This window comes from Apteryx mantelli, chromosome 3, assembly GCF_036417845.1.
Source record: "Apteryx mantelli isolate bAptMan1 chromosome 3, bAptMan1.hap1, whole genome shotgun sequence".
In the NCBI taxonomy this organism is placed as follows: domain Eukaryota; kingdom Metazoa; phylum Chordata; class Aves; order Apterygiformes; family Apterygidae; genus Apteryx; species Apteryx mantelli.
This window is the reverse complement of record NC_089980.1, coordinates 25,342,516-25,362,858: the sequence shown is the minus strand read 5'-3', so window position 1 is coordinate 25,362,858 and position 20,343 is coordinate 25,342,516. Positions and strand designations below refer to the sequence as shown.

Below are 20,343 nucleotides of genomic sequence, written 5' to 3'. Positions count from 1 at the left end.
CTGAAATGAATGGGAGTGAGGTCCCTACATGATGCCTTTAAAAAAAAAAAAAAGTCTGTCTTAATAATGTAATAATAATTAGCTGTCACATTAGCAGATGCCTACAAGCTTGACTAATAATGATGCAATAGTCTTCCATGCTTTATTGACAAATTGCTTGCTCTGCTCCTCCTCTGTGCCCCCTTGAAACAGCACAGAGTGTCCAGCTTCTCCTTTAAAAGCTTCTTCTTTCAGGACATGCCATGCTGTGCCCTCCGTTCCATGCTCTGAGAGTACAGGTCCCACATCCAGTTGACACAGCTCAGCTCCTTGTTGGGATAATGTTGATGCCCATCTGCATAATCATCTATGAAGCCTGGTATTCCCCTCGTGTCATGCCTTAGCAAAACTTGGAGGAGAGAGCATGCTCACCTCTGCCAGATGTGATCAATCTGCACACACAGTGCTAGCAAAGTAAGAAAATTGAGTCAGGAACAGTGTGGGCTGGTAGCATGCACGCTGTTCTCCTGCAGCTTCACGAGCATATCTGAGTTCAAACCTGTAATAAACCTTACTCTTCTGGTGCTGACCTATTTCACTGGCTTATGAGTGATTCAGACTTGCTTTACAACTCCATTGCTAGTCTAATTCTGAGCTGGTCATGTGTAATGCCAATCACGTGTACCGAACACTGCAACATTACATTCTTTGTGATGTAAGCACCTGACCAAAGGAAAGTCACCAAGCACATGCTTCCTTTGGGCTCTCAGCCAGACCAGAGCCTGGAGAGTACCACAAATGGAAAACTCCTCACTTCATGCCCCTAGCCTAGCCCTGCCATTTCCACTCTAGCAAAACAGGGACTCCAGATCATTCACTTTGCCTTTGTGCTCCCAGTTTTTTCTCTGCGGTGAGAACTGTGCTGTGTACTCAGCTTTGCAGAGTACTTTAAAATATTTGCATAGATGATACTCTAAGTACAGAGTACCATAGCTGTACCTAATTTCAGATGTAAGACATGCAGCCAGTTTCCAGCTTTTCATTATTACTGTTACCTGTGAGGGAAAGAAATGCCTTCCTCGCTTCTGTGGCAATCTCAGTAATGCCCTGCAGCAAGCCATGTGTCACCTCACCTGCTTCATTCCAAAGAGTCAAAAATATTCTTACAGTTTATTCAGCTGCTCAGTTGGCCTCTGAGCTGATAGCTTCCTTCCTAGAACTCTAAAGCTGTAGCAGAATGGAAGCTAAGCATTTTCCAGTTCTTCAGGTGCTGATTCCTCTCAGCAAGTTTCACTTGCTGGAACAGTGTCTTAAAGGAGATGGTGTCACCCACATGTGATTACAGCTGGATGGAAAATGGAGAGCTGAAGTTTGTATTCTGAAGAGTCTCCATCCGGGAGCGTTCTGGAGTTTCAAGCATGGACATGCATGCACTAAGCTCTCTTCCCAGCATTATCTGCCTTCACAGTAATGTTTACCTACAACCAAGTGTTATTAGGTTGTCATTAAGATCACAAAATAAGGCTCTCCCCCTCCATTTCAGTGGTATGGGGGAAGCTACTTATTGAGTAGGCTTGCATATCCTGTTCCCCCCCCCCCCCAAATTTTCATGTAGGCCAGTTGTTTCCTCTCCAGGCTCTGCTTGCCTTCTGCTCCCTTTTAAAATATCTTAGGATTGTTATTTATGATAGCTAAAAGAGAATATTAAGTCTAGAGTGGGGATGGCTCTTTTTCTTTAAATATGCTCACTTTTGACACCTAGAGGTGTACCTCCTGAGAAGGGGCTGGTACTGTTAGAAGACTAATAGCAATATTGAATCAGCTTCAAGGAAATGCTGTGTTGACCGTAGCTGGGAAATGACACCCAGAGCTCTAAGAACAGCAAACGGAAAAGATGGACAACACTGAGAAGATCCCTCCTTGTTCTCATGTCTGTGAAGTGACAAAGGTAATAGACCAGTCTAATTTCTTGATGAGTGCAGCCAGAAAACAGTTATCAGAAGAATTCATCTGGGCTTCATGTATATGTATTTCCAAGCTAGTAGTTTCCTCTGACTATATTAGAAACCAGTGATCCAGCCTGGCTATTAAAATGTGTCCTATTCTATATGTGTTTTCACTCTCCCTGTGTTGTGCTCTTTCTAGCCCAATCTTTGTTTTCATCCAGCGCTCACAAACAATAGGGGCAGCCCAGACTGATGAAGTCCTCGTGCGTTAGAGTAGCTGCTCTCCCCTAAAGTGTTCATCTCCATTCCTAGTAGATGGCTGTTGTGATGGTGGGTTTTTTTGATTTTTGGTTTTTGGGTTTTTTTTTTTTGTGCTAGAGGAATGGTTCCAGCTGTCTATCTCCTCAGTCCAGTGTGGAAGCTCACTTGAAATCGCCTACTGTAAAATACATGGGAGTTTACAGCTATATTATTCCCTACCCTGTTCCTATCCAGCTGGGTCAATGGAGCACCAGCTCATTGCATCTTCTCTCCACTTGGGTATGTGTGCACTGGGATCAAGATTTTACATGTGGAGGAAGTGGCATAGTCAGATGACTATCATTCAGGTATTGGGCATCTGATGAAAGCAGCCCAAATGAAAAATTGCTAACTCGAATGATCTTGCAGAACACTGCCACTGTGCAGTGTTTTTTTTTTGTTTTTTTTTCCCCCCCCAGCAAGGGAAAGTGCAAATGCACAGCCCTCATAGCTGTTCCCTCTACCGCCCAGCCTCTTTTGATCCATCCAGCAGGGTCAGGCCTTTTCAAGGAAGGAGGAATGGAATGATCCTGTCTCTTGACTAGGTAAAGTGCTTATGAAAACCTGTATGCAGAAGAAATAATAGTCAATCTGACCACAATCTGGAAGCCCACCTTATGTCAGTAATCTTCTGCCACCATGGAAGACTCTCTAAGAAGACCCAGCAATGAAGGGGGGGAAAAAAAACCTAAATAAAATAAAAAAGCAAAATCACTGTTCCATCTTAGATGCATTTGTATCAACACTATTTTGCAGCTATACTGTCCTTACTAGGGAATGGCAGTGAATCACACTCGTTGCAATAGTGACTGGCTTCAGGGCCATTTTCATGCCTCTGGCCTCCCTGAATGGCAGTGTTCACAGTGATGACACTTGAGTTCTTCAGGAGAGCTTTACGCATTCCCTGGCATCAAGCCTGCTTACTGTCTCCATTCTGGGCACCTTAGTAATGGCACAAAAATTCCAAGTCCCTTTTTGGACATTAAGTTCTTTCTTGGATCTGGCTACTGGGTGCATTGGAATTTTATATTTTAAAACACCTCTTAAAACCTAGCCAACAGCTATGAGGCATGGTGGCAAGGTAAAGAGAAAAACTCTGCTATAATGTAGATGGCATGGAGAGACCCTCTGATCACCAATCTTAATCTTCTGACCTTGAGATTAACTGTAGAAGTAATTCCCTCTACAAAAACATAGCCATCTGAAAAAGTGTCTGTAAATGGCACCTGTGTTTCTGCCAGCTTTCAGCTAAGCCAAAAGCAATGGGTTTCAGCCTATGATCTGCAGGGTGCTGAGAGTCAACAGCTAGCTGAGGGGAAAAATAAAAAATTAAAAATGTTTCATGTCACTAGGCTTACTTTTATTAGAATGAAGCTGCAGGCTGACACATCTCTGCTGAAAAATATGGGGTATCAGCAGGCATTTTCAAATAATGAGCAGCTAGTGAATGAACCAGCCTGTGATGAGGCAATATCAAGAACTCGTTCAGGGGACACCTAGGAGTGAAGGTGGCTCTCAGGTCACAGCCTGAGAGTGCTCTGCACTTCACCTGTCTCCTCTCTGCTGTTAGAAATTCTGGGCACAGGAGAGCTAGCAATGGAAAATCACGGTCCTACATCACTGTCCTATCCCAGCCATCCCTGTTTTGGTAGGCTCAACTTTGCCATGCAGGAATTCATGCATGCACTGGAAAACTATTTGTGGTTCTGGAAACTGAGTAGAAGTGAAACCAGTAAGCAGTAACATTCATCCTTCAAGAGAGATCTGTGCAAAGAACCCCTGAGTCCTGACACTAATTTGGGGGACAAACCCAGGTCCCACTGAATTCTGCTGAGGCTTTGTCAAAGGTTTAATTAGATCAGTATGTTGATGTCTGGGTTTTATTGTGCCGCTCTCTGAGTTTGTGATTAATTTCTCAGTTGCCTTTCCCAGTAAACAAATACTTCTTTCAGTGTCACTCACAGTGCTGCAGAGACTGGATTTAGATACAACAGATATGAAAGGCAGCCCTACTAAGGCTGTTGGGCACAAACAGATCCTCTGTCTGTCTAGTTCATTAAGTTCCAGACCTAGCACAGCCTTTTCTGCCTAGTCACCCTGCATAGGAGATTGGCTCCTCCAGAGTCATTTGAGCTATTCGGATATGAATCAGCTGTGGAATGGGCCCAGGGTCTTCCCGAAACCTGGCATGCGAAGTGAAGGAACAAGTTGCAGACTGTACTGCCTTTCCCTATGTCATAGGAGGATTAATGAATGTTTTCAAGCTGCTTTGAAAATTACAAGTACCATGTGGTACAATATTGCTGTTCCTGTTTTTCACTATGTAGCTGGTAAGTAGCATGTCCCTTACTAACTAATTGGAAATTGCTTTTGATATTTTCAGGATTTTTCAGTGAAGCTGTGACAGCCTGCTGCTTCATTCTACAAAATGTGCCCTACCTCATCCTCCTTGTCCCCCCTCTCCCGCCCCAGCTCCTTTACGAGGGAAATAAAAACATCAGACTCTGGCACCATCTGTCAAGCAAAGGCTAATCCATTCTCTGCTTGTCTCATGGTCAATTTGGTTTCTTTGATTGGTACAGCTACCCTTCCTATTGCTGCGAATTTAATACTATTCATAGGTTTGTGCTTTGCTTTATTTTCATGATAATATTCTTACAACCGTTGCAGCATTCAGATGTGTATCCCTTCCACATGCCCAGACTTCAGAGAATGTGAACATTACTTAAGTAAACATGCAACTGTCTGGCAAGGCAGGTAGCATTACTGTCCCCATTTTACAGAGGAGAAAATGAGGCATAAAGAACTGACTTGCCAACGGATGTACAGTTGCCTCAGCAGCAGAGCTAGAGAGCTTGCAGGTCCCCAGATAAAACCTAGTTGTTGACTCTGACTAAAGCACTGTCACTTTCCCTCTTTTTCATCTTGTTTTGTCTTTGTTTACAGTGATCTCCATGGCAGCTTTCCACAGATGATTAAGACATGGACCTTCATATACTGTAACGCCTGTGACAAGATTGAACAAAACCACTAGGCACAAAGCTCATGTATTCAGTAAGGTGAAAGAGCAGAAGATCAGATCAACCTGTTAATGAAATGGGCAACTTAGATGAGCTATTGCCTCCAGTTACTCAGGGTAAATGGGACCCCAGGCAGGCTCTTTATGGCTTCCTTCTAATATTCTCAGTACTTTTGTTGTCCCCATGCCACTAAGAGGTGATTGCTGTTTGACAGATTGCTCCAATACTTCTCACTTCCTTTGCATAATCTAAGAAGAGGTTGATGAGATCAGTTCAATGAGAAATGTAAATGCTCAGCTTTTATTCAGGATCAGGCCAGAACTAACTGTACTGAAGAGAATTGGATTTTTGGACATACGCCCAAAGCAAACACCAGCTCTTAACTATCCCTGTTGACCCATCACTGACTGTTTACCCTCACACAGCCAGCCATGCACTCCCCTATCTAGCTATTTCTAATAGTAAAAGGAAGAGTCCATGCAAGAGGAGACGAGCTGAAGAGCAGCTGGGCATGTGATTATGAGCTGTCTGCTGTATATTCACAGAGATGTCCCTTTGCCTTTGATGCGAAATGAAGGAAGAGTCCTGCTGAGTCATTCCTCTTCCAATTACTGCAGCTACTCTGGTGATACTACATGGATAAACCCAGTAATGGGCACACATGACATATGCCTCCTCTAATGTATATGTATTACCAGAAAAGAAATACTTAAAATGGCTTGGCTTGTCCATGTAGGAGAAGGCGTGAGGGGCACTATATTAGTGCATCTTGTATAACCAACCCCAAAGGATTTTTTTCATGGTATTTTGGCAAAGGTCGTTATTTATTTGCCAAGCTGATACCATATCCAATCTGTATGCTGCTGAGTCTGTAAAAGTGGCAGCGATCTGCTAATGCTTGTAATGCCTGTGGCTAAGAGGTGCCACAAATACCTCGCCTCTTTCTTCCCCTTCACCCCTGCCATTGGCAGTATTTAAGGTGCCCTGCAAAGATTTCAGGCTGTGGGGCCCCAACTTCGCGGCGGCGGGATGGGGCTGGCAGGTGTCTCCGAGCTCGGCCTAAGCCAAGCTAACCCAGGCTACCCGCCGCGGCCCCTCAGGCCCGGGCTCCCGTGCTCGCAGCGGGGCCCCCAGCGAGGCCGCGGTGGCGGCCGCAGCCGAGCGCTGAGGGGCGCCGGGGCCGCGCGCGGGGCACCGCTGCGAGGCGGCGGCGGGGGGGCGGGGCCCGGCAACGGCCGCCTGCCGCGAGCCCGGCCGCCCCCCGCCCGGCCAGCGCTGCCGCGGGGGCGGGGCCCGCCGTGCGCCCCGGGGCGGGGCCTGGGCGCCGCCGCGCCGGTGATTGACGTGAGGCGGGGGCGTGGCCGGGAGGGGGCGGAGCCGCGCCGCGGAGCCCGAGCGTCGGGGCTGTGGAGGGCGGGGGGAAGACACCGGGCACGGAGCCGCTGCCGCCGCCGTTCCCCTGCGCCAGGTAACCGGCGGGGGGCCGCGTCGCGTCGCGGGGGCGGCGGCGCCTGCCTGCCCGGGGAGGTCGGGGCGGGCTGCCGGCGGCGGCTGGGGGAGAGGCAGCGGCGGTGGCGGCGATCGCTGCTGCTCTGGGCCGCAGTACTATGTACGTCGGGCCGCGGCGGGGCCCCTGGGAAGCCGCTCCGGTCCCGCGGCGCGGAGGGGGCAGCGCCCGGCGCCGCTCGCTTCCCCCGGCCCGGCGCCGCAACAAAGCAGCGATTCCCCCCCTCCTCCGCCAGCGTCTCCCAGCGCCGCCCAGCCTTCCTGCCCGGCCCTCCGCCCAGGGCCGACAGCGAGCACCCCCTCCCCGCAGCGGCCGCAACTTCCTCCCCGGCCCCGCACCGCCGCCGCGGGCTCCCCCCCCCGCCGGGGCGGCGGCAACTTTTCGGGCCGGTTCCGTGCGGGGCCTGGGGGAAGGGGTAGGGGGAGCAGCGCACCGGGGCCGCGGCCTCCTCCGCGGCGTCCCCACACACAGCGGGGGCGGGGGGTCGGCGGCGCGGGCCGGCCGGGGCAGCGCCGGCGGCGGGGGGGCGCCGAGCGGGGCGCCCCTCACGGCGGCGGCGGCGGCGGCGGGGCCTCTCGTCAGCTGTTTCCTCCTGTTTGTTGTCAAGTTGCCTGCGCTGCCGGGAGCGCCCGGCTGCGGCGCCGGGGGCCGAGCCGCCGCCGGTTGGCTGCGCGCGCCCCCGTGACGGCGCTCAGCTGGGGCGCCGCCCCCGCCCCCCGCGCCCGGGCTTTGTGTGCGGCGGCCGCGGGGCGCGCGGGTAACGGCCGCGGTGCAACGGCCGCGGGGGAGGTGGGGGGAGCGCTGCCCGCCCGCCCGCCGCGGCGCGCCCCGCGGCAGCCCCGGCGCTGGCGCTCAGTGCGAGCTGCTTCCTGCAGTTGTTGCCGTTGATGGTAGCCCCTCTGGGTCCGTTAAACAACACCTGGCCGTTTCTCTGCCTGCCCCCGGCCCTCCCCTAGCCCGCCACTGCCTCGCGGTGATGCTTCGTGTCGCTGCCTGCTTCTAAGATGGTTTGAATCCGCGCAGGGAAGCGGATGGTATTTTTCAGGGCAGTTGTCTCAATTTGATCTCAAGGCTGTACTTCATCGCTTTAATCTTTTCAAACTCTGAATGCTATTGAGATAGATTATTCTTCATGCAGTCAAGGTAGGCGCTAATTCTGCAGTTCGCCGAATATGGGAGTATTTCCTCCCCCCCCCCCCCCCCCCCCCCCCCCCCGTCTCTCGCCCTTTGCCAGGATCCCTGTGGTTACCGTAGGTCTGCGGAGAGACAGTTGCCGTACTGGCGCAAGGCAAGTAGCTGTGTTGCTTTAAACGTCTGTCTCTTCTTTCTTGCCGATTAAATGGTGTTGTTTGTTCACTCCTTCTTGAAGATTTATTCATCTGTGAAGCAGCCCTAAGTAAGCCCCGTGTCCTTGTCTGATAGGCGTCTCTCTTGCAGGAAGCCCATTTTCAGAACTCGAATGGTAGCTCTTTGCTTATGAAGATGCTTACTGTTCTTTCAGTAATTATCCGGCTTCGTCTGTCATCTTTTGGGATGGAATTTTCCTGTGAAAACGTGGATTCCCGGGAAACTGAAATACTTGGCAAGCACTTCTCACTTTGAAAGAGATTTTAGTCAGAGCAAAAATGAATGTAAAGACTCATCTGTTTTTGTGTTATTCTGTATACAGACCTCACCTGGAATAAAGAAGTAGTTACAGTTTTGATTAATACAGCATGCTTATTTAAGAAAAAGATTTTATTTTGAAATAATAAAGAAATATTTACTAAGTTCTATCACTATATCTTCTTTAAACAATAAACACAATGTTATGGTTAGAGTAAAGAAATAAAGTAAGTATACAAATCTCATGAGAGAGAAACACAGGGCATGACTTGGCTCAGTGGTAGGTGTTACAGAGCAACTTTTGATGTTGGTAACTAATGTCAATACATAAACCATTAGCATAACTAACATTTAAACTGACAGCAGAAAGAGACTTGCATTATGATTGTAAAGACTCCCTCATGTTGCTGCTTCAGTTATATAACTGTAGTCATTATAAACCTGATGTGTATAAACTCATTCTGTATAGTTGAATTCAAGTGTTGTTTTGTCACTTTTAAGCATTGCTCCCCCCCCCCCCCCCAAATACTAGTGTTTAAAATATTATTTGGACGCTTCTGTTATCTGTTACCTTCCCTTCCTTAGTTTTCAAAGTAATTAACTTATAGAAAACAAGATTAATTGTTTATATATAATTATAAAATTTTAATAACGATGATGGGTAGGTTTCAGAAATGGCTACCAAGTGTGTGAGGATAAAAGAAATTGCACCTTACAGCCCAGTAAAGAAGATGACAAGAACGGATGAGATTTGTTACTTGTCATCTGACAGACTAGCTGAGAGCTGTATATGTGTGGGTTTTTTTTCTTTTTAGTGTTCCTTCTGCTGGTAGTCATCACAAGTTTAAAGTAGTGTTACCCAAGTTAGATCATCAGTTAATGGTTGTTTACTTACACAGGACCTATGTTGAAATCTTGAGATGCTCAGCTCCTGTTGAAATGCCTGACTCCCTTAAGCAAGGTTTAACTTCAAATCTTATTTAAAATACAGATGAATTACCTGTACATTGTGAACGCTTGGTAGCAAAGCTCCTTTAATTTTGGAGCATTTGGGAATTTCCCAGTTGGTATAAGAATTTCTTGCTGAGATGCACTAGGTATATCTGCAACCTTTCTGTCAGTGGGTGTAGTTTGCGTAGAAATATGGATGGTCATTGTCTTTTTGCCATTTTATTTAAAGTTGACTTACTGTTTTTTTGTTGGTTTTTTTCATGACTCATTAAACTCTTGGTGTCTTCAGATGAACACTTGTATACTTTGGATACTAAAATTAATGAAAACGGAAAATCTGAATTAGTTCAACTTTGTGAAAGTTGCCGAATGGATTAATAGGCTAAAATCATCTTATCTGCGTAATTAACATGAGAATAAGTTTATTACAAAACCAGGAAATACAGGTTTCTTAAAAACAGTTGAGGAATTAAGGGAGGAAAAGGAGATCTGGAATTGAGGAGACAGAAATAGTTGCTGGCTTTGAACCCTTTGTGTAGTACTGAGAAAAGAACTTAATCTGAGTCTGATGTTTGATACTATTTGTAAAGTAATACTTGTATATCTTATCTAGCAAGAGTATTGTGAGGATGTCAGTTACAGTGTGTGAAAAGCTCAGATATGGGGGCACTATTAATTAGAAAGGGGCACCTGTCAGTATTGCTCTGCTATCTGTAAACTTTTGAAACAAATTAATCTGTATAGTATTTCCATAGACCAATATATATTATCATATTTAAATGCCAATATCCATATGCCAGTCTTTCACTTTACGTGAGAAAGAGCCAGTCTGCACTAGAAAATTATACTATTGTAACTTTACTGATGCAGTTCTGTCATGTAGGGCATCCTGCTCTAGGTGAGCATGGTGCACTGCATCTGGGCACAGCATTCATTACTTTGTCAAAGACTCTTCAGTCATTTACTCTATTAAATTCCTTGTGCAGTTTCCTATAGTAGCTGGATGGTTCTAATGAATGTGGTGTACTGCACCAATTTGCTTGCTTTCTTCACTTTTGGCTACGTGCAGTGCTTTCTTATAAAAAAAAATTCTGCATGTAGGCAGAGGCCGGAGGTCAGGCCTTGCTTGCTTCAATAGTTGCGGAAGTCATAGTGGAACACTGCTGAATCTCAGACCTGCTAACAGACTGACTGGGTGTGTATCTTCAGATGCACCCCCACTTATGAGCAGCAGACACCTGAGGAGGTAAAGAGCAAGTTTTATTATTTTGCTCATCCAGTGATTCTTTAATGTGTAGTCTTGTGTAGCTGGGCTAATTATTCTTTTCCCTCTTTCCTTTGTCTCTGAGATGAGAAGGTGAAGCTCAAACCTTGTTCCTGAGGTGAAGTTTAAGCCTGGTTCCAGAGTAAGTCCATCTTCGCAGTGTCTTACCCTACCTAGGGGAGTACAGCACCATTTTTCAAGTAGGATATAGTGATTGTTGGCTCACCATGCAAAGGTAAATGCTTTTAGTTAGAGAGATGGAGAAACAGAGTCTATCATAGCTTTGTATCTCTTAACTAGCAGCTGTTTTCTGTTGTAGATTTGGGATGCAGTAGATGGTGCTGAAGCAACACTGAGACTCCTGATATCCGCAGTCCAGTGTGTGTATGGAAGGTGCCAGCTTTCCCAGCCATTGATGGTTCTGTGTCTTCAGGAGATTCTCTTTCTGAGAAAGAAAACACTGACTGTTAGTTTAAAAAATGTTAATATTTTTTTTTGCGTTAGTTTTTTGTTGTGTGTTGCTTTTAAAGGTAGGCAGATTAGGTAGTACAAATACAAACCAAGTAGTGCTTCGGGTGCCTTGAGCTCTCTGTGCAGATAGTGGTGAAATTTAAGTTGCTAAATGTCAGCTGTTTGACAGTTGTTGCTCAGTGCTGTAAAAATAAGCACTGAAAGATGCGTGGCTGTTTGGGAGCGCTGCACTGGAAATAGGTATTATGGGTACACAGCCATTGTGCTTGTGTTTTCTTTCGTGTGTTTACTGGGAGAAGCATGCAGGCAGGAAATGTGTACAATGTGACTGAGGAGTGGTATCAAGGTTTGTAATGTGAAAATAATATACTGTCAGCAAGCCTTAATAATCAGGTGATATGAGCTGTCATTGATCTGCTAAAGATACTGTCAAGGATGCAAGCTGATAGTGCTGTTTAGGATGCTGACTAATGACACAGTGATGTCTGCTTTCAGTTCATACAAGTGCCTGTTTCCTCGAACTGTGTGGACATGGAAAGTGGTAGATGCTTTATATCCCATTAGTGGAGGTAATAAGTCTGCCTTTTTTACATGGGATCCATTAATTTAATATTCAGGCTTGCGTTTGGGAATCTGCATGAGGGCAGGATCACTAGGACTTCATCACTGCCATTTATCCAGCAAAGAATATTTAGTTGACTCTGAAGAAGAAATCATGGGCCAAAAAATTCTGTTCCTTCCTCAGCCTTTGGTTTTGTGAGGTTACTGTCCACTGCTTTTGGAAAATTCTCCTAGCAGCATGATGGAATTGGTGTGATATGATAGTGCCACTTTCTGGGGTTGTAGATAGCAATAGGAAATTTGACTGGTGCTCTCAGCCAATGCAGAATATCTCAGCCAATTGCACTGTTTTTAAGTATAAAGAGTAGCTGAATTTGGTATATGCGCTTCTTGTATTTTCTTCCCCCTAATTGGAGGATCTTAAATGTTAAAAATGCTTTAATTTTTCGCAATTCTCTGTTTTTTTTCATTAGAGAGAGCCTTCCCACTGCCTATAAAAGCTGCCTATAAGTGGCTTTTTTTTTCCAGATCATTTATATATGTGTGAACATAAATAGACACCCACATGTTTTACATGGGAAGTGGAAACTGGAGGAAAGAAATTACATGGTTATCTCGGGTGACTTTTTACAAACCAATTCAGTATATAAGGGATATGAGCTTGGGAGCAATGGAAAATAGCTTTCTCTTGTTCTGCTGTGCTTCTACTGTGTTGTTTCAGTGTACACTAAGTATACCTTATGGGATTCAGGGTTGTCGCATATGAGGACAACAGTACCTTCTGGACTGGTCTTATAAGTGAATATTCTGGTTTTGGCTTAAAAAAAGAACAGGAAAAAAAAGAGCCCACATCGAAGTTCACTTTTCTTCCTTGTATGAGAGGAAAAAGCATAAGTTCCTTGTTAGCTTGTCTGCAAAAGTCACAATTAAATGCATTGTTTTGAGGTTGCCTTATTAGCAGTCGTTCTGTAACTTACTATTTTCCCACTTTTTACAACTGTGAGCAGTAATATAAAGACTAATGTAAAGGTGGCTAGTTTTATAACACTTCAGTAGGATTCTTACAGAGCCGTTGAAATACTGTAACAATCAGAACCTGGAGTTAATGATAGGAATTCTAGGTCATTATCTATTTTAGCTGAAATCTATGATAGGGAAGGTAAGCACAGAGGTTATTTTAAATGTTAGAAGTTCTAGTGGGATTAAATTAAACTTTGACTGTATTTTAAGAGACTTCTAAAAACTACTTTGACTCTTTGCTATAATGCAAATAGTAGAACTTTTATTTTCTAAACTTTTAAATGTGTAACTTTTTTTTTTTCAAAAAAGGCATTTTCTTTCTCATGCACTGTATTCTGTAGAAAACTTTCAGTGCTGATTAGTCTGTTAGATTCTGCCATAACCTTAGTCTGAACTCTCCCACATTTATGCTACCATCAAGTGAATCTCATTTTGCTTTTCTGTTAGAACCCAAGTCTTATTGAAATTTTCTTTCTTGTTTAGATACTTGATTAGGTTACTTTTAGCTCTTTGGGATGATATAAATAATTGAGCATTTTAGGCCTTGTATCACTAAGCAAATTTTTCATCCCTCAAATCTTTGGATATGTTTTTTATGCATTTATTTTAATTTTCAACATCTTTGGGGTTCAACACTTTGGTCACAGTCCATGTATAATGCCATATGCAGAAGTAATACAATCTTTATATGTCACTTTGACTTTTAACTTGCTTATATTTGCAAGAATTATACTCTCTTTTCTGAAGTATTTAACTTTTTATTTAACTTTTTTGTTTCCAGGTGTCTTTGGGTTACTGCTTTTCAGGGTGCAGTAACATGAATTGTATTTTTAGATATGTGATGTCTTTACATTTTAGCTGTTAAGATTTATATCTGGAATTTGCATACTTTGCTGGATTAGTCTATGTAATGGATCTGTTTTCATGATTTACCAGGTTTAGTGTTTGTGTTACTCTTTGTAAAAAGATAGGATTTTTGTACTTGCTCTAAGTTAGCTTCTAAAAGTACTGACAGGGTCAGCAATGGGTTGACTCTAAAAGAAACACCCCTTTGGATGTTGATTCCACATTTACAATAATTTACAATTTTTTTTTTATCCACAGTACAATCAACATACAAATAACATTATCCCAAACTAGTAAGAATGGCACATGGAGTTAAGCCAAATGCCTTATGGGCATATCTGTCCACACAATTGCTTTTATTGCTTGCATATGTGGTTTCTTCTGGCTGGAGACTTTTACTGATATTCAATTATTCACACTTACTGTCAGTTGATTTTTTCTTCCATGCTGTCACCATTATTGTTTTAATTTTTTTCTTTTGCCCACACCTGCTACCTTGGAAAGATAAAGCCATATTAGAAAGTTATTATGTAAAAAGAAATTGAAGAATAAATATTCTGAGTGGAGTCACAAGGAAATATTGCCCCCACACAGCAAAATGTTTGAAATATTTTATCAAACTCAAGACTTGTTTCATGTGTCCACTTCAAGAAGAGCAATGGGTTTGTGTCCTTCAAACAGAAGACTTAATAGAAAGTGATTGGAAAAAATCTGAATGCAAGAAACTTGTATTAAAATTGTGCTATTCAATATTATGAACAGTTTTCATTGCCAAATAAATGGTAAGAAAACAAAGTGGTGAAATAAAGCAATTGGAATATCATTATTTATGTCAGTGATTTATATGATTTTTTTAAATGTAAGAATGCTATTTTAAATTTTATACTTACACTTTATACTTTTTATACTTTGCTTTGTGCATGTCAGAGTAAACATTAAGAAGTGGATCCTTTAGGACTTGAAATGGGATTAACTTAAATATCTGCCTTTCTCAAGGCATTTGACATAGAATACTCAACTTGATGAGTACAGAACTTGATGAATTTCTCTATGAACAGCACACTGTCTCCTCCTTTGAAAAATAAAACCCACACAACTTTCATATTGCAATGTGTCAGATTTACTTTGTATTGCTGTGCATGGAAAAAAACAGAAAATATTCTTTCCTGACTCCACATTTGAAACATAAATGGAGGTATATTTAACTTGTTTAAATATAGATGTTTAGTCATAAAACTTTTTTGAGGTTAAAGTGGAAATGACATAATCATTTAATTCCTTTGTCATGTTACTTCATCCTTTGTGATTTAAATTTTCAGTTATCTGACATGTTCTGTGCCTACTTAGTAGCTAACTTTTAGTAATTTATATTAGTTGGTTTAAAGCTGCTGAGATGCTTTAATTTTCCTGACCAGCAAAGAGGCTTATTTGTCAGGTACTTCAGTTCTGGTGCTGTAAACTTTCCAAGCTGTCTTTTTCTGGTCAGAAGGGTTGTTGATTTATGCTAATAAAGAGGCTTTGGAATTTGCTTGGGTAAATGACACCAATATTTAACATGTAGATTAGACAGCTTTAGTTGGTTGTATGTAAAGTTGTTTGATTGTAAGGATTTTTGTGGGCTGTTCCTTATGAGAAATAGCATCTAGACCTTATCTGTGTTGGTGTGTATATGAAACCAATGGGGTCAAGTTTTTAATCAGCAGTTAAGCAGTTAAATACCACAGCCCAGTATGCTATGCTAGAAGACTAAAGCATCTTGGATGGTGTTGCTGTGTGGTTGCATGTGATAAATTGAGCCATGCTGAGGGAAAGTGACAAAATTAAGCGTATATTAAAAAAGGGGGGAGGGGGTGACCTGGGAAAATTAAACTGTAATTGTCTTGCTGACTCAATGTACTTCTCAGTGCTTCATTTCCCAGTGCTGACTAAGATGGGTAAGTCTTTGGGGAATATACTGGAATGGAATTTCAGTGTTAGAGGCAAAGAACATAGGGAAGAAACAGAAGCTTTTGAGTATAAGGACCATATGGTTCCGTAGGAGACAGGGCTCTGAATGTCTGAAATATGTTTTATGTGTTTGAATTCATGTTTCCCTTGTTTAACGTAACTAGCTTCCATCTAGGTGTGTCATCTTACTGGTAAGATGGTCAGTTTTAGGAAAGAACTTCTTGCTTTGTTTAAGTTCTGTGTTTCTTAACCTTGATGGAAAAACAGAAAGGATGATTGCAGTCTATATGTTCAGTAATTCATATACAAAAGTATTTCTGCAATCATTAGCTGAACTACTTTGTAGGATGTTCTGCAAAGTACTTTTTTTTTTTTTTTTAACATGTATGTGATGTTTCTTTTTGCTTTCAGGTCTTGAATATAAACTTACATAAGTTCTGAAAATGGGAAGAATTTTCCTGGATCATATTGGTGGCACTCGCCTGTTCTCCTGTGCAAACTGCGACACAATTCTGACCAATCGTTCTGAGCTCATCTCTACTCGTTTTACAGGGGCCACAGGAAGAGCCTTTCTTTTTAACAAGGTTGGTAAGAAGTCAGAAGCCGAAAGGGAACTACTGTTTGATTTTGAAAAATGAGTTTGTGTGATATGAGTCTGTCATCAAATGCTTCTTGGCTAAAATGTAGTGCAATTATGATTATTTAATTTTTTTTTTCTATTACACTGTCTTTATTTTCGAATTTGACATTAACTGTGAATGGCAAACTATCTAAGTTTATCTGTAATACTAAAAGATGCCAAAGGGGATTGTAATTATAGTGACATCACACCAAAATGCAGGTAGTTTTATCTTTGGAGACTTGAGTTCTGAAATAAGACCCTCAAATTCACTGTGAGAATAGCTTTCATTTATCTAAGTTTCAAAGGGCTTTGTGCTCATTTCATGAATAAAAGATCTAGATTATATTTTGTTGCATTTCTAAAATATGTTTAAATTAACAGCATTTTGGCCACTTTAGGTAAACACAGTCTCTTTTACAGGCAATAACACCTGGGTTCATATTTTTATATGAACACATAGTTTCTTATTTTTTATTGATCAAGTTTGATTGAATTCAACTGATTGTTGAAAATATGAAAGTCATGACTCTTAATGAATTGTGGCATTGTTTATTAACCCTTCAATGTAGACTTGTTGGTTAGACTCATTGAAAAACGGTGATCTTTCTTTACTTTCTCATAAAGTTTCTAGCCATATAATCATTGGTGTGTTTTGTTCTGTTTTTTTTTTCCTTGAAAGCCTGCATTGGCAGAGTCGATGTAGGCATCAGTAATATTTTCAGTTAACCATGGTTTGCCTTGGACTTTCTGGTATTTGCTGAACCCTGTCATTAGTATGTATATGTAAGTGATAGGCTGCATAGCTATAAAAGAGAGCCATAAATCAGACTTTTCTTGTCCAATAAGCACTGGACCCTGGGATTCAATTTTTTTGTGTTAGATAGTGGGTTTTAATCACAGAAGTTTGATACTTCTATTTCTGGGGGCAGAAGCATACATCTGAAGTGGAGAGAGCAGGAGCAGTCAGCTGGAAAACTTAAAGCAGTATAACTCCATCTTTCACAATCCTAATGTGTCTGACGGTTTGGATATAGTTCTAACATCAACTTTTCAGCCAGTTATGCATCCTGGTTCTGTGGTTTTGCTGCTAAACAAGTTAGAAGTATATTTTAAATTGCCAAGATAGTAAAAAGATAAATGTGTCTGTGTAGTGCCTACATTCTCAGCCACTCAGCCTTCCCTTTTCTTAGATGATAATTTCAAAAACACTACAAGAATTTTCAGAAATGCCTTTTTTAATAGTTGAATTCTGATATCTGGAAATAAGTGGTCACATCAGTTGCTAGTAATGGGTGAGATATATTAAAAGTGATTCAATATTGGGAAGTTTATAAGCTATTACACTAGTAATTTCTGACCCAAAGTTGAATGCAGTACTGTCGTAACTTTTGTGGTAATATCTCATGTCCATCAATTAAACAGTGAGGGTTGTACATCCCTGTAAAGGGCATCTTTAGGGTGTTACCTTCTCAAGCAGGAGATTTTCAAGGGCTGCAGACTATTACACTTCAGTTCTCAGTTCATGTGCAGTGCCTCAGGCTCTTTACTTGGACATTTCTTTTAAAATATTGCTAGTCATGCCTGCTGTTTTCAAGCTTTGCTCTAGGCAGACTAATCCTTTCTATTGCCCATCCTCTGTGTATTTTTATCAGGTGGTAAATCTGCAATACAGTGAAGTTCAGGATCGGGTCATGCTCACTGGCCGCCACATGGTTCGAGATGTGAGCTGCAAGAACTGCAACAGCAAACTGGGTTGGATCTATGAATTTGCCACCGAAGACAGCCAGCGCTACAAGGAAGGCCGTGTTATCCTGGAAAGAGCTTTGGTCCGAGAAAGTGAAGGATTTGAGGAGCATGTTCCGTCTGACAATTCCTGAAGGGACTCAAGTCTCTCTTCGGGTTTTCTTCATTTGAAACTCAAAAATAATAAAAATCAACAAAAAAATCTACTTACATACACTGTCACCTTAGCATCAGAGTCGGATTCATGGACTACGGAGTGGGAAAGATTGTGAATTTCAGATGGAATCTTCCTTTCTTTATTCCTTTTATATTTTACTTTCCCTCCAGCAGCTGTTTGTAGAAAGAATGTTGTGCAAATGCTGTAACTTTCTCTCTTGCATTTATATCTGTTAGATCTGAGTTTGTATCTGCAGATACAATGGGCTAAAAGGAAAATATTGGGGAGGTTTCTTTTGTCAGAGAGAAATCAATGGGGTTTTTTTAGTTTGCACAAACTGATGTCAGTATAAAGATATTTTAAAACTACAGATTTTTTTAAAAAGTATCTTCCAATTTTTGGCTTAAGTTTTTTCTTTTTTTTCTTTTTTTTTTTACCCAATCTTTTCACCTGATTTGCTAGCTTAAGTGAAGAGATCCGAATTTGTGTTGAGTGCTAAAGGTTCAGTGTTGGTACAGCTTGGGCTGGCCCTTGTGCCATATTCTTGTTGAGGTTGATTGGTAGCACAGAGCCCATTATTTCTTGTCGTTCTTGACCCAAAGATGTCACCATTCCTCATTTATTTGTGAAGTCCCATTCACCATGTAAACTGGTGTTGATTGGAAACTTTTTTTGAAATAGGGCAAAACTGCTTGGCTTTTTTTTCTTTTAACTGATGTAACTTATAAGCATAGTAATAATATAAAATAATAGTTGTCTGTTTAGTCTTGCGTTGCTTACAAATCAGAAGCTGTGTTTGTAATGATAGGGATCCACTGAGAAACTACTGTTTCAGTAGTAATTTTTTTTCTTTTTTCATCTCTACTAATCTCATTAAGTAGACAGGCAATTGCAAATCTTAATTCTTCTTCAAGGAGCTTTCTTTAAACCCAGAACTTCCTATGTTAAACACAGCTGCTGTGTAAAAGGAGAAGATTGCCAGCATGTTTGTTCATGCATCGAGTATGCAATCTGCATCTCTTGAAAAGATTAACTTAAACAGCTTGTTTTCAAATGCTGCTTCTGGTGTTGAAACTCTTATCTCTTTCAACCTTGTTGAACCTTTTCATTGTAATGTTATATTTTTATCTTTCTGGGCAGCAGCACATGTAAGCCTAGTTGTGACTAGTGACTTGGATTCCTGCTTTTTTCTTGTAGAGGTCAGCTCTGTTTAAAATAGTGATCTTGCTTGCCTTTTAGCAAAAATGTTCTTCATTAACTTAACTCAAGGGTGCCCAAACATTTTCATTGTGTCTTAAGCCATAAGTTAAGATCTCAAGGGCTGCAATTAATTTGAATGTTAGTTCTTTATTAAAGATATGCATTTATTTTTTTTCTCTTTAGACAAATTGTGGTCAACGTGAAGTAAGTTACTCAGACACATAAGAGAAAAACAAAATCATCTGGGCTCTGACCTTTCAGAATAACTTTTCTTCATTAGCCACAGCTCCATAATTAAAACTAAAATGTGGAGGGTGACTATGCAGAGTTTTTTCTTAATTATTTTTGGTTGCCTAGTGGCAATTTGGACACCCCTGACTTGAATCTACTGCCTATCTAATTTAAAAGTAGCTTTACTGTAGAATTGTCACATAGAAAGGAAACAAAGTAGATCACATACCAGAGCTGTGCTTGAATCAAGCTGCTTAAACAATAGTGTACTTGTGCCTCAAATGAATCAGTTCTTGCACTGGGTACAGTAGAACCCCATTATCTTGTACTTCTGTCCTTCACAAACCCCAGAAGTCCCATTAGCATGGTCCTCTGCAGTACTCTTCTTGTACTTCTGACATTACAATACAATAAAGTATGTTTTGTCCTGAACTGGTATCTGCTATTCTTTTTCAGTTATTTTTTATTTTTATGGAATCTGTCAACTGAATGACATAACCTATCCCATTGTCTCAATTGAGTAAATAATTGAGTTTCTACAGTACAATGATAAGCTGTAGATGTTTTTCTTTGAATGGGTGGCTAAAGGGCTAAAGAGTATACTGTTGATTTTGGAAGGTGCTAAGTACAACTTCATGCATAGCACTAGGACGCTTGAAAACCTTTCATTTACTGCTCTTAAAGAGGAAAATAAAAACAGGAAATTGCTCATTTAATAGAATGCTGGGTGACAAACTTTCTTGTCTTTGCAAAAACAGCAAGCTGAACAAAAGTCCAGCTTCTGCAAGAAATGTGAAATTTTAGCTTCTGAAATGGCTTGGAAGCTGAGAATTTATATTTCTGGAACTCTGTGACAGTTTGCATGTATGCACACAGAGAGAAGTCTGTTAGGGAGAAGCCTTCTGCACTAACAGCTTATCAACTTCAATAACCAGCTGTAGAACAGAGGTCAAAGGATCAGTGTATTGCTATA

General features: G+C 41.8%; 1 protein-coding gene across 4 annotated transcripts; it reads left to right on the top strand.

The window, feature by feature from the left end:
- The first annotated feature begins 6,631 nt into the window (after positions 1-6,631).
- YPEL5 (yippee like 5) lies at positions 6,632-19,802 on the top strand. 4 transcript variants are annotated; one of them, XM_067292963.1, is made up of 4 exons: positions 10,260-10,807; positions 10,892-11,038; positions 15,829-16,001; positions 17,692-19,802. In XM_067292963.1, the coding sequence occupies exons 3-4, from the start codon at positions 15,861-15,863 to the stop codon at positions 17,914-17,916; spliced, it is 366 nt and encodes a 121-aa protein (XP_067149064.1). In that variant the 5' UTR covers positions 10,260-10,807; positions 10,892-11,038; positions 15,829-15,860; the 3' UTR covers positions 17,917-19,802. The 4 variants fall into 4 exon arrangements, with proteins under 4 accessions (XP_067149063.1, XP_067149064.1, XP_013805368.1 ...); XM_067292962.1 differs by lacking the exons at positions 10,260-10,807; positions 10,892-11,038 and adding an exon at positions 6,632-6,713; XM_013949914.2 differs by having other exon boundaries at positions 10,260-11,038.
- The last annotated feature ends 541 nt before the right edge of the window (positions 19,803-20,343 follow it).